Source organism: Mustelus asterias, chromosome 12, assembly GCF_964213995.1.
Source record: "Mustelus asterias chromosome 12, sMusAst1.hap1.1, whole genome shotgun sequence".
Taxonomy (NCBI): domain Eukaryota; kingdom Metazoa; phylum Chordata; class Chondrichthyes; order Carcharhiniformes; family Triakidae; genus Mustelus; species Mustelus asterias.
The window spans coordinates 89,094,619-89,110,240 of record NC_135812.1 but is presented as its reverse complement, the minus strand read 5'-3'; the positions used below and the strand labels follow the sequence as shown (position 1 = coordinate 89,110,240).

The 15,622-nt window shown below is 42.4% G+C and overlaps 1 protein-coding gene across 6 annotated transcripts in view; it reads right to left on the bottom strand.

The window, feature by feature from the left end:
• The window catches only part of bahcc1b (BAH domain and coiled-coil containing 1b), a 267,650-nt gene that overhangs the window by 121,871 nt on the left and 130,157 nt on the right, over nucleotides 1-15,622 (bottom strand). For all 6 annotated transcript variants that reach the window (XM_078225578.1, XM_078225581.1, XM_078225579.1 and 3 more), the window contains exons 7-8: nucleotides 13,276-13,484; nucleotides 3,897-4,058 (exon numbers count right to left, since the gene is read on the bottom strand). In XM_078225578.1, the coding sequence (XP_078081704.1) occupies nucleotides 3,897-4,058; nucleotides 13,276-13,484 (371 nt within the window). The remainder of the gene's footprint in view (nucleotides 1-3,896; nucleotides 4,059-13,275; nucleotides 13,485-15,622) is intronic.

The following is a 15,622-nucleotide window of genomic DNA, read 5'->3' as shown; positions in this document are numbered from 1 at the left end:
GTGGAACAGTCGCTGAAGGTTGGCATGCTGGCACAGCAGGTGGTGAGGAAAGCTAATGGCATGCTGGCCTTCATAGCAAGAGGATTTGAGTATAGGAGGAAGGATGTCTTGCTGCAGTCATACAGGGCCTTGGTGAGGCCACACCTTAGGTATTGTGTGCAGTTTTGGTCTCCTAGTCTAAAGAAGGCCATTCTTGCTATTGAGGGAGTCCAGCAAATGTTCACCAGTCTGATTCCTGGAATGGCAGGACTGACATATGAAGAGAGACTGGATCGACTGAGCTTGTACTCACTGGAATTTAGAAGAATGAGGGGGGATCTCATAGAAACATATAAAATCCTGATGGGACTGGACAGGCTAGATGCGGGAAGAATGTTCCCGATGTTGGGGAAGTGCAGAACTGGGGGGGTCACAGTCTAAGAATAAGGGGTAAGCCATTCAGGATTGAGATGAGGAAGAACTTCTTCACTCAGAGAGTTGTGAACCTGTGGAACTCTCTACCACAGAAAGCTGTTGGGGCCAGTTTGTTAAGATATGTTCAAAAGGGAGTTGGATGTGACACTTGTGGCTAAAGAGATCAAGGGGTATGGAGAGAAAGTGGCGGTGGGATACTGAAAGTGCATGATCAGCCATGATCATATTGAATGGTGGTGCAGGCTCAAAGGGTCGAATGGCCTATTCCTGCTCCTATTGTCTATGTTTCTATGTCTATGGGTGGCACGGTAGGGACCTGGTTCAATTCTGGCCTTGAGTCACTGTCTGTGTGGAGTTTGCACGTTCTCCCCGTGTCTGCGTCGGTTCTCTCCGGGTGCTCCAGTTTCCTCCCACAGTCCGAAAGACATGCTGGTTAGGTACACTGGCCATGCTAAATTCCCCCTCAGTGTACCCGAACAGGTGCCGGAGTGTCGTGACTAGGGGATTTTCACAGTAACTGCATTGCAGTGTTAATGTAAGCCTACTTGTGACACTAATAATTAAACTTTAAATTGACAGGCACATTCCAATCTATAAAATTCTCACTTGCAAGAGCAATGCTGCAGGACTGCCACTACTATAGTATGATGGTTTCCAGATTGTTAATGAAAACCCCCACATTAATAACTTCCACAACAATGTAAATAATCCGGTGCGATACATTCTTAGTGTATTACATTTGGCTAAATACAGAATTCCATGCTTCCATTGGAGCCCTGTTCACAGGAAGCACGGGTCAGTGATCGGGATACAGCGCTGTAATCCAGACTTTACAGGCACACACTCCCTTTGGGCATGGTTCCATCCCATACTGTGGGACTACGAAGCTAACCCTCTTGTTTTGTGAAAAGGTGGCCTAGTAAATTTGTTGGTGTAGTAGGAATGAAATACTTTATCCCTTTGCACATCCGGTTGCACTTACTTCAAGTCGGGTTGAACATATGTTCCTTCCAGTGTAAATTTCTATTGTTACGTTGCCTGTTTATTTTAAGCTCTCTGAATGCAGTTTTAAGTTAATTAATGTCAAAGCACAAGCAGTTGTGATAGGGATTCCAGTTTGATGGGAACGACATTGGAATCACTGGACTCCATCCTCCCAGTATAACCTTGGCTTTCATCCCGTGTAATTAACTTTGGATTGTGCCGACCTTTCACCGGGAAACAGTATGGTTAGGAAAACGTATGACTTCTTTCAAAGGTCTGGGGAATCTATAAATGGTTTTAAGAATGCTTTTCCAGAGCTTGCATCAATTGTAATTTTCTTGGATAATAAGAAATACTGGTCCATTGAGTGGTACAGTGGTTAGCACTGCTGTCTCACAGCGTCAGGGACCTCGGTTCAATTCTGGCCTCGGGTGACTGTGTGGCATTTGCACACTCTCCCTGTGTCTGCATGTGTTTCCTCCGGGTGCTCTGGTTTCCTCCCACAGTCCAAAGATGTGCGGGTTAGGTTGATTGGCCATACTTAATTGCTCCTTAATATGCCAAGATGTGTAGGTTAGGAGGATGAGCAGGGTAAATATGTGGAGTTACAGGGATGTGACCTGGGTAAGATGCTCTGTCGGAGAGTTGGTGCAGACTTGATGGGCCGAATGGCCTCTTTCTGTACTGTAGGGGTTCTATGATTCCATGTGACCTGGTGACTTTTGACCTGGAAGCAGTATAAACAGGAAGGAAGATAAGAAAGACGTTGTGCAGTCAGCAGATGCAAAGGAGAGCTGCAGAAACAAAGGAGCACTACAAGCAGAGAAGCTGGAGGATGAAGGCAATCAGTACACAGATAAAGACACAAAGAGAAAACAGAAAGGGACAGAAAGAGTAACACAGAATACATATGTGGGGAGAAGAAGCATATCACTCTCAGGAAGAGGTCAGTTTTCCAGTTTGGCAGAAAAGGAGACAGGAGTTCTCAGAGGTGGCTAGCGTGAGTTGGCTAGAAGTGTCTAGAGCCTGGAAAGCAGTGTGAGTAGCTTGGGGACGTTAAGGAGCTGGGTGTTTTCCCGCAAGTGGCTAAACCATCAAGCAGGCTGTTATTGGTTGGTTGGTTTAAAAATAACTCTGGGAAGCCACACCATCAGGACCCGAGAGAGGGGGATTTGAAAGGAAATGCATTTCACCTCTTCATGACGTAGAGGCCTGCCTTGCTGATGAACATTAAACCCATGAAATGCAAAGGTGTACGCTGCTATCAGATAGGACTCCTGACCTACCCTGCATGAATAAAGAACAGCATTTGGTGGAAGTGTGCAGCTACGTAATGCCATATTTCACTTTAAAGTAAAAGCTACTTGGGGGGTGGAGGGGGCGGGGGGGGGGGGGGGGGGGGGGGGGGGGGGGGGGCGGGGGGGGGGGGGGCGGGGGGCGGCGGCGGGGAGGTCATTCAATAAATTTGATTATTTTGGTTTATGGTTTCCCGACAGAGATTGTAATACGGATTCTGGACCCTCACTGATTAGGGAACACACGACACAAACTTCTATTTCAAATGGGTGTATGATCTTAGACTGCGTGAAAATGAATAAATTTCTGTTAGGGCTTGCTTCACTTAATTCATACCTTTAGAAAAGAGGACGCTTGAGAAGGCTGTGCGAATGTTAAACACAGAAACATACGGATCTGATTTTCAATACATTTCTAAATATGTTCTAATTACACATGTCAACCGTAAATGATATGGAATTAAATCCAGAAAAGGGAGAGATTTGGCCATTCCGGGATTTGAAAGCGAATACATTTCACCTCTTCATGACATAATGAACTAATAGTAGTTTATGCTCCCATTGCTCGTTGCTATGTTTACCGTGACACCTCAACACAAAGGACAATAGGAAGACCACCGCAAGCCCAGTTTACCTCAAACAGAAATGAAACTAGCAGAGGAAACAGCACACTTCTATCAAAGTTAACAGCATGCGTGGGTTCATATGATCTACACTTTCTAGGAAGGGCCTCCCTTTCTCCATCTGGTCTTTATTAGGTGGATCTTTTTAAGTCCATTTAATTTCATTGTTATAAATTATGTAAAAAAAAAGAAAGGAAATATCAAATGTCTCGTTTTATCATTAAATCTCTTTCACATTAGAACGTTCATCTGATTTTTACAGAACTGCACCACGTGCCTGCAAGGGAAGGAGAGGAAAAGAAAACTTGCATTTAAATAAGCTGCTACACATCCTGCAGACACCGCAAAGGGTTTCACAAACATATCAGCTTACAGCAAGATTGAGCGTTAGTGTAACCAATGCAAAAAGAATGGGAGCAGAGAGGAACATTTTCAGGAACAGCAATCATGATACTGGTTGAATTTTATCAATTTGTTTACCCTGTTCAAAGAATATACAAAGGTGAATAGGGTTTATAACATAAAGTGTCAGAAGTAACAAATGAATTTTACTCTGCCCACCATTAACACAGTGCATTACCGAGATGATGAGGCGTTGGGTGTGGTGCTGGTGGCTCAGTGGGAAGGATAACAAGCTGGGCTGAGGGATCTTGGGAAAGTGGGAATACTGTCTGCATGGCACTTGGCATCGACGCTGGGAATCCGGGTGGTAGATTTGAATGCAGAGCTGGGTGGCCGATTCCTATGTTGGTGAGCAAAAAAAACATATAATTTGTAAAAAATAAACTGTGCAAAGACAGGTTAAAATGTACACACTGTGATGCACAATTATAGGAAATGAACCGCTTTGGTGGGATTTCAGGCACGTTTTAAATGCATCTGCAGTGTCACCATACAAAGCAACCAGAGAAATTTCTCTTCCATGTACTTTAGCATTTGTACAGTTTTCTCATCTTCAGCTGTCACTCACTCAGACAATACTTATTCTTCCTGAGTACACTGGTGTTAAAATATCTCACAGCAATAACACCAAAGGAAGCAAGGGAAAAAAACAAGGATATTTGATCCATCAAAACGCATCCCTTTGGCAGATCAGGGCACTGCTCTATTAGCTGCCCCATTTAGTGCATCATGATGGAAAGTTATGCAAAAATGTCTTCCAGATTTCCAATGATGTTTGCATCAGTGTTAAACAAAATGGGAAAAGGGTATTGCAATCTCCCAATAGAAACTGAAGGCTCAATTTAAATGTGCTTGAATGATACGTTTATGCACTCTGGAACAGAAATCGTCAAATATGTACATAAGAAAGACTGAGTTAATCTATTCGCTGTCATAGTCGAGTGCACTTTGACCATTACCAAACTTCATTCTACCACATGGCATCAGTGTCGTCAGCAAATTTTATATTACAAGAATGTGCCTCCTCCTTCTGATTTATGGTCAATTTGATGAATTTGAGAAGAGGAGTAAAGCGGGAAAGATAGTAATTAAGAAGAGGAAGGAGGGACACGTATCCTTTTCCAGGGAGTAATGACAAAGCACAATTATGGGATGATGCTACCACAGCAATAATGTATTTCTACGGTCTCTACCTCCGTGCTTAAAACTCATCGCCTTGACCAAGCTTTCCGATCCCTCCAACCATCTCCTCGTTTGGCTTAACAACAGCCTCTGACGTTCCCAGTGCTTGACCAGACTGTACATTCTTTAGCACCTTTTTTGTTTCAACTGGGCTTTCCTTTACCGCTTTCACAAATCCCATTGGTTTATCTTGTTTTACCACGTCAGTCTTCCCAGTGCTTTTTTTAAATCACCAACACTGCGACTTTACATGGCCTAATTTATTACTGTGAAAACATCTGAGGCTTTTCATTTCTCCTGTATTTCCTTTTTAACCTGAGGTACACTGTCTTTATTATCTCCCACAAGATCTCCCTTTACCTTTACCACCTCAGTATTTCTCTTTTCCCCAGTTTCTATCCCTCACAGATTGAAACTGATGTTGGAAACCAAACTTTGATTTATGAACTAATTCAGAATCATCTGCCATTTCTGCCGCCAACCTCGCAGTTTTAACCCTCTGCTCTTTTTCCACGTGTTCTCAGTACATTAGGAAGTGAATTTTTAAACTCTTCCAAAATAATCATTTCTCTAAGAGCTTCATATGTCTGGTCTATTTTCAAAGCCCTTATCTACCTATCAAAATTAATCTGTTTGATCCTTTCAAATTATGTATATGTTTGACCAGGTTCTTTCTTTAGATTTCTAAACCATTGTCTGTAGGCTTCTGGCACCAGTTCATATGCACCTAAGATGGATTTTTTCACCTCCTCATACTTCCCAGAAATCTCCTCTGATAGTGATGCAAACACCTCAGTAGCTTTACCAGCCAACTTTGTTTGAAGCAGTAGTACCCACATGGTCTGTGGCCATTTCATTTGTTTAGCCACTTTCTCAAATGAAATGAAAAAGGCTTCTACGTCCTTCTCATCAAACCTTGGCAATGCTTGGACATATTTAAAAAGATCCCCACCAAGCCTTTGACTACGAAGCTCTTGCTCCTTCTCACTGTCCTCATCACTATACTCAACCTGTACTTTTCCCTTTACCTCCACCAATTTTAACTGACGTTCACTTTTTATTGCCAGTTTCCGAAGTTCAAATTCTCTATCTTTTTCTTTTTCCTCTGCTGGGCTATCCTTTCCCTTTATTTTCCCCTTATCTGTAATCCAAGCAGTTTCATTTCTTTTTTTTTGTAATTCACACTGTTTTGCTTGCTGTTCCTCTCTTTCTTTTATTTCGAATTCAAACTGCTTTAATTCTTTTTCATGTTCAAGCTGTTTCATTTGTAATTGAATTTTAGCCATTTCCAATGATTCTGATTGTGTTTCTGGCTATTTTAAATGCTGAGCTATGGCCACAATTATTTCCCCTTTCCTTACACTGTCAGATAATGTCTACTGCAATGTTTTTGCTAATTCCAAAAGCTTTGTTTTAGTCACCTTTTGCAAACCACCTTGCGTGACTTCCTCTACCCCCTGGAACTTCTTAGCCTCTGAAAGAGCCATTGTTCCACAAAGAACTCCCTATTTAAACCTGGAATACAACACCTGAAAAGAAAACACCAATATGCTCACTGTCTTTGAGTTCAATAATCCCAACTCAGTCGAGAAATAGAGATTTTAATCCTGGACGAGCCCCCACTTGTTATGGTTCAGGTCAGAAACTTGAAAGTGTTTCATGGAGCCCGCCTGAATCATTAGTTTTGCATCTTGAATTTGGCTAGGATAAGCATGATAGGTTTCACTTCAGGTATGATTCAAATGACCCACTCGGGAGCTTTTATCAAACAAAATTTATTTAAGAATATAGTTAACATGCATAGTAAGAAAATTAGCAAGAACTCTTATCAATTACAAACAAGAAACAAAACAACCACTATAATGTATAACCCTTAACAAATATATCTAATGTGTTCCAATCAAACTAATCCCATAGACAAAAGACCCTTTTCACAGGTTTAACACAGCAAAGACTGCTCATGTGATACTGGACTTGAGACCTTTGGATGAGGTCTGCAGTTCTCTGGATAGACTCAGAACAGTTTGAAGTCAGGACAGCTTCACAAAACACCAGGGACTCCAGGCAAGCCACCAACAGCCGAATCCCCCCTTCAGAAAGGCAAGACCTTGCTTTCAGCTAACCAGCAGAATTTCCAAAAACCAGGGAAAGAGAGAGAGAGACTTCTTTTCAGCTTGATGCCCCTTCTAAAACTCAACTCAAACTAAACAGCAGCTCAAACTGAAGACAAAAGAACTCCTGTCTCCTGACCTGCCAGACAGGTTTTCTCCTAACAATGCAGAGTCATAAACATCCCAGTAAAAATAAACAAAACCCCCGTTTAAGCAGCAATAAAAAGACTCTCGTAGTCCGCCCGGCAGCAATGAGATAAACAAACTGAAAAGGTTTGCTCACAACTGCGGAGTACTTGATTAAAAGAAAACACTTCTTAAAAGTTCACTAATATCACACTATCCATGGACATCCCACAAATAATTCAGAAATTCAAAGGGGAAAATGAAAAATTGAACAAAAAAAAAATCAATTAAAAAACAGAACCATAAAGTGCTGAATAATCTTGTAAAAATCAGACCCCTCCAAAAATATTCTTACAAAATCTAAATGGAAAGCCAATAAAATTGGGAAGTACAATCATTCCAACAAAGGAACCAAATCAAAATAGGGAATAAAGAAACAGAATGAGTCACCGGGCAATTATAGAATTAATCCAGTTTGCTGTCCAAATCACACATCATTCTGTTCTGCATCATCTCTTACACAGTGAGATTACTTTGATAGTTCCCCAAGATATAGAAAATGAAGACGAAAATAATAGAAAAATGCTTCACCCTTTGGAACATTTCTTGCAGTTGTAGTTGAGAATGGATGGCTAGTTTTGCTTTTTAAACGGTAGTTCAGCATAACTACTTAGAGCTAAATGTTTTCAACAAATGAACAAAATTACCCCGAAAAAGAGGTTAGTCCCTAGCCATAAATAAATGTACTTCAGCAATCTGATCTCATCAGTTTAACTACCAACATTAATAACTGGAAGGATATGGTAATGCTGCCCTGTTGGAATCTTCTGGCAATTATTGGGATCAGTTATAATAACACAGTGGGTGGGTTAATGCTACTAGGTGGTACAGGGGAAAGTACAACTGCTACCGATATTCTGGAACGATTTTTTAATGAATAATTTTCTGATGTGTTCATCTGTTTTACCGTCAAGAATTTGGATGAATTACAACTCAGGGTAGAGGGGAGATGGCATTAAAAACAAAGATATGTTGATCAGCGATGTGCATGCGGGCTAATGTGGCAATCCATCACATGTTGATGTGTTTCCAAAACGAGTGAAAAATCCACAAAGATGCAGAGTATGCACGTTCTCCCCGTGTCTGCGTGGGCCTCCTCCGGGTGCTCCGGTTTCCTCCCACAGTCCAAAGATGTGCGGGTTAGGTGGATTGGTCATGTTAAATTGCCCCTTAGTGTCGGGGGGACTAGCTAGGGTAAATGCCTAGGATTATGGCGATAGGGCCTGGGTGGGATTATGGTTGGTGCAGATTCGATGGGCCGAATGGCCTCCTTCTGCGTTGTAGGATTCTATGATTCTATGTGCTTTCTGTTTGTCTAGTCTATGGGGCGCACCATGTTTACCCAAATCCAGAGAAACTTGAAGACGCTAGGCTGAGGGAACCCAAAGAATGGGCAGGAATATTGAAGAGAGTTTTACCAGTTAACCCAATATTTGCACAAGAAATGCAAAGTTTCCCTGCTGTTTGATCATCCCGGACCATTTAGCCGAGTAAGGCACATGGAGGTCCCTGCTCCCAGTGACAGATCCATCCCTTCAGGCTCCAGCTTTTCAATCATCCACAGTACATTAAGTACCACAGGCTTTGCTGTTGGATTGCCACAAAGCAGCATCGACTTGGTTCCAAATCTTAAATAAAGGTCTTATTAAGGACATTAGTTGGTCAGGCTGTCAATCTAATGATAACACAATTTCCACTGACATTTCGAGGTAATATTGGGCATCATTCTGATTCTTGATTTCAGTGTGGATGAGCTCAAGGAATTCAGTGAATCAGAAATGGTTACAAAAGGCAGCGGCTCTCAGAGGAACAGAAAGGCAGTAACTGTCTACAATATAGCAGAAAACAAATTGATTTTACGGAGCTGTAGAACTTAAAATATTCCTTTGGATTGGAGAATTATTTCGAGTACATTAGTTTAAAACGAAAATTAATTTTACGCCCGCATCCTCTGGTTTTGTAGCGTGCTAAACGATGAAAGATTTTTAATGTGTTTAACTATGAAAGGTTATTAATTGATGAAGATGGAGGACAAGAAACTAATGCAGTCCTACATAACTGTAAAATAATCACAAAATGAATTAAGGAGCAAATTAGGAAATGCCATCACATTGAGAGGATTAGTTTTTCTAATTCTCTACCACAAACCATTGTTGAAACAGGGTCTCTGAATTATTTGAAAAAGGAATTAGATTGTGGCTTGAAAAGCATAGGCAGAGAGCGAGCAAGAGAGTTGGATCAGCACTAAGTGGCTCATGCAGAGAAAAGCGACGGTGTGGACTGGCTGTGTCAAGTGGCCTGTTACTGAGCAGTGACATTTTAGAATTCTTTATAGGGTGCGAAAATCCAAGACATATTCTAAAGGTTTTAGAGTTTAAAGTTTATTTATTAGTGTCACAAGTAAGGCTTACATTAACACTGTAATGAAGTTAGTGAAATTCCCTGAGTCGCCACACTTCGGTGCCTGTTCGGGTCAATGCACCTAACACCTGCATGTCTTTTGGACTGTGGGAGGAAACCGGAGCAACTGGAGGAAACCCACGCAGACACGGGGAGAATTTGCAAACTCCACACAGACAGTGACCCAAGCCGGGAATTGAATCCAGGTCCCTAGCACTGTGAAGCAGCATCTAATCAACTGTTTGGGGCACCGCTCAGCCATTACAAACAGAACTCTTGTGCCTGATTCATTTTCGACAATCCAGATGCTGCATTTCGAAACTCAGTAATGAGGGGAGCTGCCTCACTTATGTGTTGTGAGCTACAGCAAAAAGGATTATCCTGTACGAGTGGTAACCGGATACTCTCTCGATTCTAATGGCTGGATTACTTTAGTGGCAAATCATAGAATCTTAGAATCCCGACAGTGCAGAAGGAAGTGAGAGATGAGAGGACCCATCTTGGAAAGCAAGAATTTGTAGAACTGCTCAACCAAATGTAACCTTTAATGTTTTTCCCTTAAGAAAGATATACCACTTTTATTGGGGGAGGCAGTGGCATTGTGGTATTTTCATCTGACCAGTTAAATCAGAGACCCTGGGTAATGCCCCGGCAACCTGGGTTAGAATCCCACCACAGCAGGTGGTGAAATTTGAATTCAATATAAATCTGGAATTAAAAGTCAAATGATGACCATGAAGCCATTGCCAATTATTGTAAAAACCCATCCAGCTCACTAATGCCCTTTAGGGAAGAAATCCGCTGTCCTTTCCTGGTCTGGCCTACATGTGACTCCAGACCCACGGCAATTTAGCCTTGGATAGTCAAAGGCTTTTTCCCAGGGTGAAAGTGTCAGTTACTAGGAGGCACAGGTTCAAGGTGTGAGGGGGAAAGTTTAAGGGAGATGTGCGGGGGAAGTTTTTCATGCAGAGAGTGGTGGGTGCCTGGAAAGCGCTGCTAAAGGAGGTGGTGGAAGCAGGCACATTAGCAACATTTAAGAGGCATTTGAATGGGTACATGAATGGGCACAGGGAGAGAATAGAGGGATATGGACTGAGTACGGTCAGAAGGTTTTTTCTTAGTTAGCCTAGGGTCTTCCAAGCTCTCTGAACGTTGGTAAATAGGGTGTGCCTTATTAGACATACACTAACTGTACTCATGCACATTTTCAGTTTGATTAGGAACTCTTGTTGGCGAGTGTTGAAAGGAGGATGCTGACATTCTAGGGTATGTTGAGATAAAAAGGGAGGAGGTATTGAAGGTTTTGAAAAGCATTAGGGTGGACAAGTCCCCAGGGCCAGATAGGGTCTATCCCAGAATACTGAGAGAGGTGAGGGAAGAAATTGCTGAGGCCTTGGCCAAAATCTTTATATCCTATTTAGCTACAGGTGAGGTACCAGAGGATTGGAGAGCAGCTAACATTGTTCCTCTGTTTAAGAAGGGCAGAAGAGACAATCCAGGAAATTATAGGTCTGTGAGCCTTACATCAGTGGTGGGGATATTATTGGAGAAGATTCTTAGGGACAGGATGTACTCACATCTGGAAGAGAATAGGCTTATTAGTGATAGGCAGCATGGTTTTTTGAAGGGGAGGTCGTGTCTCACAAACACGATCGAGTTCTTTGAGAAAGTGACAAAAGAAGTTGACCAGGGCAGGATATAAATCAGCTGAAAAACTGGACCAAAAGATGGCAGATGGAATTTAACCCAGACAAATGTGAGATGATGCGATTTGGATAGTCTACAGCAGAAGGAAAGTATACGGTAAATGGTGGAGCCCTTAAAAATATTAGCATGTGTGCAGATCCACAGTTCCCTGAAGGTGGCAACTCAGGTGGGCAAGGTGGTCAAGAAGGTGTATGGCATGCTGGCCTTCATCGGTTGAGTTTAGGAATTGGAAAATCATGTTGCAGCTCACAAGACTTTGGTTAGGCCACATTTGGAGTATTGTGCACAATTCTGGTCACCACACTACCGGTAGGATACTGATGCATTGTAAGGGTGCAGAAGAGATTTACCATGATGTTGCCTGGTTTGGAGGATATGGACTATGAAGATAGGGTTGAACAAACTTGGATTGTTTTCATTGGAGCATCTGAGGATGAGGGGAGACCTGATAGAGGTTTACAAGGCTATGACAGGTTTGGATAAAGTGGATAGTCAGAGTCTTTTTCCCAGAGTCAAAGGGTCAATTAATCGGGGGCATAGGTTGAGATGTGAGAGGGGGAAAGTTTAAAAAAGATGTAAGGGGCAAGTTTTTCACACAGACGGTGGTGAATGCCTGGACCCGGCTTCCGGAGAAGGTGGTAGAATCAGATTCTATAACAATGTTCAAGAGGCATCTGGATAGATACATGAGTAGGCAGGGAATAGAGGGATATGGAGCACGTAGGAGCAAGAAAATTTTAGATTAGAGAGGCATCTGTGTCGGCACAGACTTGGTGGGCCGAAGGGCCTGTTCCTGTGCTGTACTGTTCTTTGTTCTTGTGATTAATTCCTTCAGAACATTTTGGCAATCTCTCTCGCCTGGATAGAATTAAGGCAAATATCAAGTTTGAAGTCACAGGATGTCCTCGCACCTAATTTCAGTGGCTGGAGACAACTTCAGCATTTGTACAACTGTTTTCATCTGGAAATTGGCCTGTGTACATTCTAAGCGGCTGACAGTACCAAATGAGCTTCCTGGTTTCCTTCACATTTATATGCATTTCGAATGTAACTCCAGACTCTCGCTTGACAAAGGCTGTCTTTCATTTTGTGACTGAGGCATGAATAATACATTATTCACTTTCAAAATGTGGGGTTTTATTTTTGCTCCATCCCAACTATAATTCTCCATAAAAGTTGCTCATCTCCTCAACAGCTGCATCAGATGTCAGAATGTTTTCTTGGGCTGTTCTCACCGCATATGATTTCACCATTGGCTTTCTCTCATGACTGGCTCATTTGTGCTTTTAGATTTTACCCTCAGTAACATAGTGGTGTGGTAACTCTGCTGTCTACCAGGCCCAAGGCTCCTTCTTACTTAGTGACGCACTTTCAATTCTTCACCTTCTTCCATCTTTATAGAGGTAGAGTTATCAATAGATGAGCCAAGGTTTATTCAAACTGAGACAGATGGATTGATACATTGATGAAAATGTTTAAGGATAGCAACAATATGTTTACAAAGTTTATACTTCCCATACGGGCGAGCCCCATTTAGCAAACAATGCACCAATCTTATTTTTTGAGCTGTGCATATCATCATAGAATCCCTACAGCGCAGAAGAGGCTAGTCGGACCATCGAGTGTGCACCGACTTTCTGACAGAGTATTTTACCCTCTCCGTCACACTGTAGCCCCACACATTTACCATGGTTAATCCAGCTAACCTACACATCTTCAACCACATATCTTGAACTCATTATTGTTGATTTTCTTTCCCCTTTCAAGCACTATTTAAAATACATTTTTATGTAAACAAGCCAAAGGTTGGTCAAAGTGAACCTCATTATCTTGTTTTAAGCGTAAAGTATAACAAAACATTGTGTCGGCTATGCATTGGATAACAGTATAAAAGGTGCTCTGGCTGTGGGTCATTTTGAACCCGTGAACTTGTATGCTGCTATTTCATAAACGTAAGATGCCAAGACTGACCGTATGAATGTCCACCCATCCACACAGAGGGGCTGCCTGTCCTTGGAAGCCAATGTGGAGGCGTAAGGTGAGGATGTGCGTTGGGATCAGTTCCTAGTTGGTTGGCCTGTAATGATGATCCTCCAGTGACCATCAGGTTTGGATTTAGGTCTCCAGGACACCCACTAGCAGGACGGATTCGTGCAAACTCCACAAGTTCCTTGTTTTCTCTGAATTTAATGAAAATATTTTGAGTTAGTGACAATTGAGTCATCTTTGTCCTACAAGGAGCATTCTCAGTGCACGGGCAGCAGCAGTTCAAAGAGAACACGGACCTTCACCTTTCCAAGGGAAACTGGGGAAAGGCAATTAGTGTTAGCCTTACCAATGATGCTCATATCCCAGTATTGAACTTAAAATGACTCAAGTTTCCTCGTCACAATTTTTGAAATTTGGAATACATGATAGATTTTGAAATCAGCCACATAATTCCTTTCCGACATCATTACAATTACTAAACCCTTTAATCTTCAAATCAAAATCTTGCTCCTGTACTGAGGTACCAAACAGGCCACAAGTGGAGAAGTGTAAACTTCATTTCTATAATGGATAGATATTGGGCTGGATTTTCGCAGCCAAGGACTGTCTGCACGGATCTTTAAAAGTGGTATGCGGGAACCAATTCCAGCATTCCCGGCCCCATTCCCAGACTGGGATAAGGGCACGGGCTAGTTTGGGTCACACGCCTGCACTGTCCAGCCCCATTGAGGCATTTCTGAGCCCACTGCAATTTTCACGGAGTCAGGCCAGCTTCTCAAGCACTCATGGTTCACCATCCCTCAGAGGTGTCATGAACCATGGTCTGGATGAGGGAATCTTTTGAAAAGCAAGTCCAAAAAGGTCTTTGTCATGCCCTTTCCCATGCCAATTCATGCCCATCCACCCATCCCCAATGGCTCCTCATGTCCTCCATGCCAACCTATGGCACTTCCATGCCCATTTAATTAGTATACATTCTGCAGCGAATCAAAGAACCCAACAGTAACAATGGGATTGTGGAAAAGCTTTTAATGAAGTTATTGATATGTAATTTTCTTTAAAATAAAACTGCTTTTACTACAGCTCTATAAAAGTGCCAATCATCCAGACCTTTAAAGTGCCAAGAGCAGAAACTACAAACACTTTATAACTCCTTACCTTGTGTAAATAAACATTGTGAACTTTGCAAATTAGATCTAAGAGAAAGAGCCGTCTATCAAACAATTCCTTCTCTAGTATGTAACTTTTTCAGCAGACAAATGCATGTCTGGGCTCTCAGCCAAGGATTAATAATAAAGTCTGGCTGAGAGTTCAGACAGGGTGAATGGACATGTAAGTGTCATGGTTGGCATGGAGCATATGAGAGGCCATGGGAGCTGGGTAGAGGGCCTGAGATGGCATGAATTGCGATGGATGGGCCAGGGGGAGTATGTGGATGGTAAGGGGGTGTTAGAAGTGAGGGCTAAAGGGCCTTACTGTTTTTATCATAACTGGGACAAAGTCCGTGAGCACTGAGGCGGGCATTTTAACCAGCCTAACTTGGCGCTTGGCAGCCCTTTTGCCTGAATCCAAACTGTCTCCAGGGACGGCGGGTCCAACTCCAGTCGGCAGCCACCCCCAAAGAACAAAAAATCCCGCTTCTGTGAGCACTTTCTCCTGAGGTGGGCACGCTGAGCTGGGAAATTTCCTGACTCCAACTAGCCGCCTCCTGGATGAACATCCGGCCCAAGGATTCACAATGTTGCCTTATTTCTGAGTCTGTTGGTAATTTGTCACCAAACAGCTTTCTCAACTTAGAAGCTGAAGTAACTGGGCGTGGGGACCTCTCCACAACTAGCAGTATTTCCACTTCATGATCTGGAAGGTATTGGTATAATTTATGCGAGTCAGGCCAGCCAAATATTTATTGTTTCATCCTCTGTGAGATGGAATATTCATTTTATTTGCCATGCTGAAAACGGACATGTTTTGTTCAGCTTAAATGATCTTCTGACCAAGTGTACAAGCAACCAGCGCCACCCTGGGATATAAGCATCACAGTCCATGAGTCAAGTGCGTAACCGGTCCTTTGTGTTTAACTCTCCTTTGCAGTTTTCCTGTCACTGAAACTCTGCAAGGGGTTGTTTTTTTTAAGTGTATATTGCCTTTTTATAATAACGTTGAATGAAATAAATGTATAGAACATATTTACATTTTTTAATTCAGGATTGAGCTCAGTTGGGTTAGAACGATAATCCAGTCTGAGTCGAAGAATCAATGGGAAGTTTACGCCACAGAAAGAGGCCACTCAGGCTATCGTGTCTGATTGTCTGAAATATTATTGGCACAA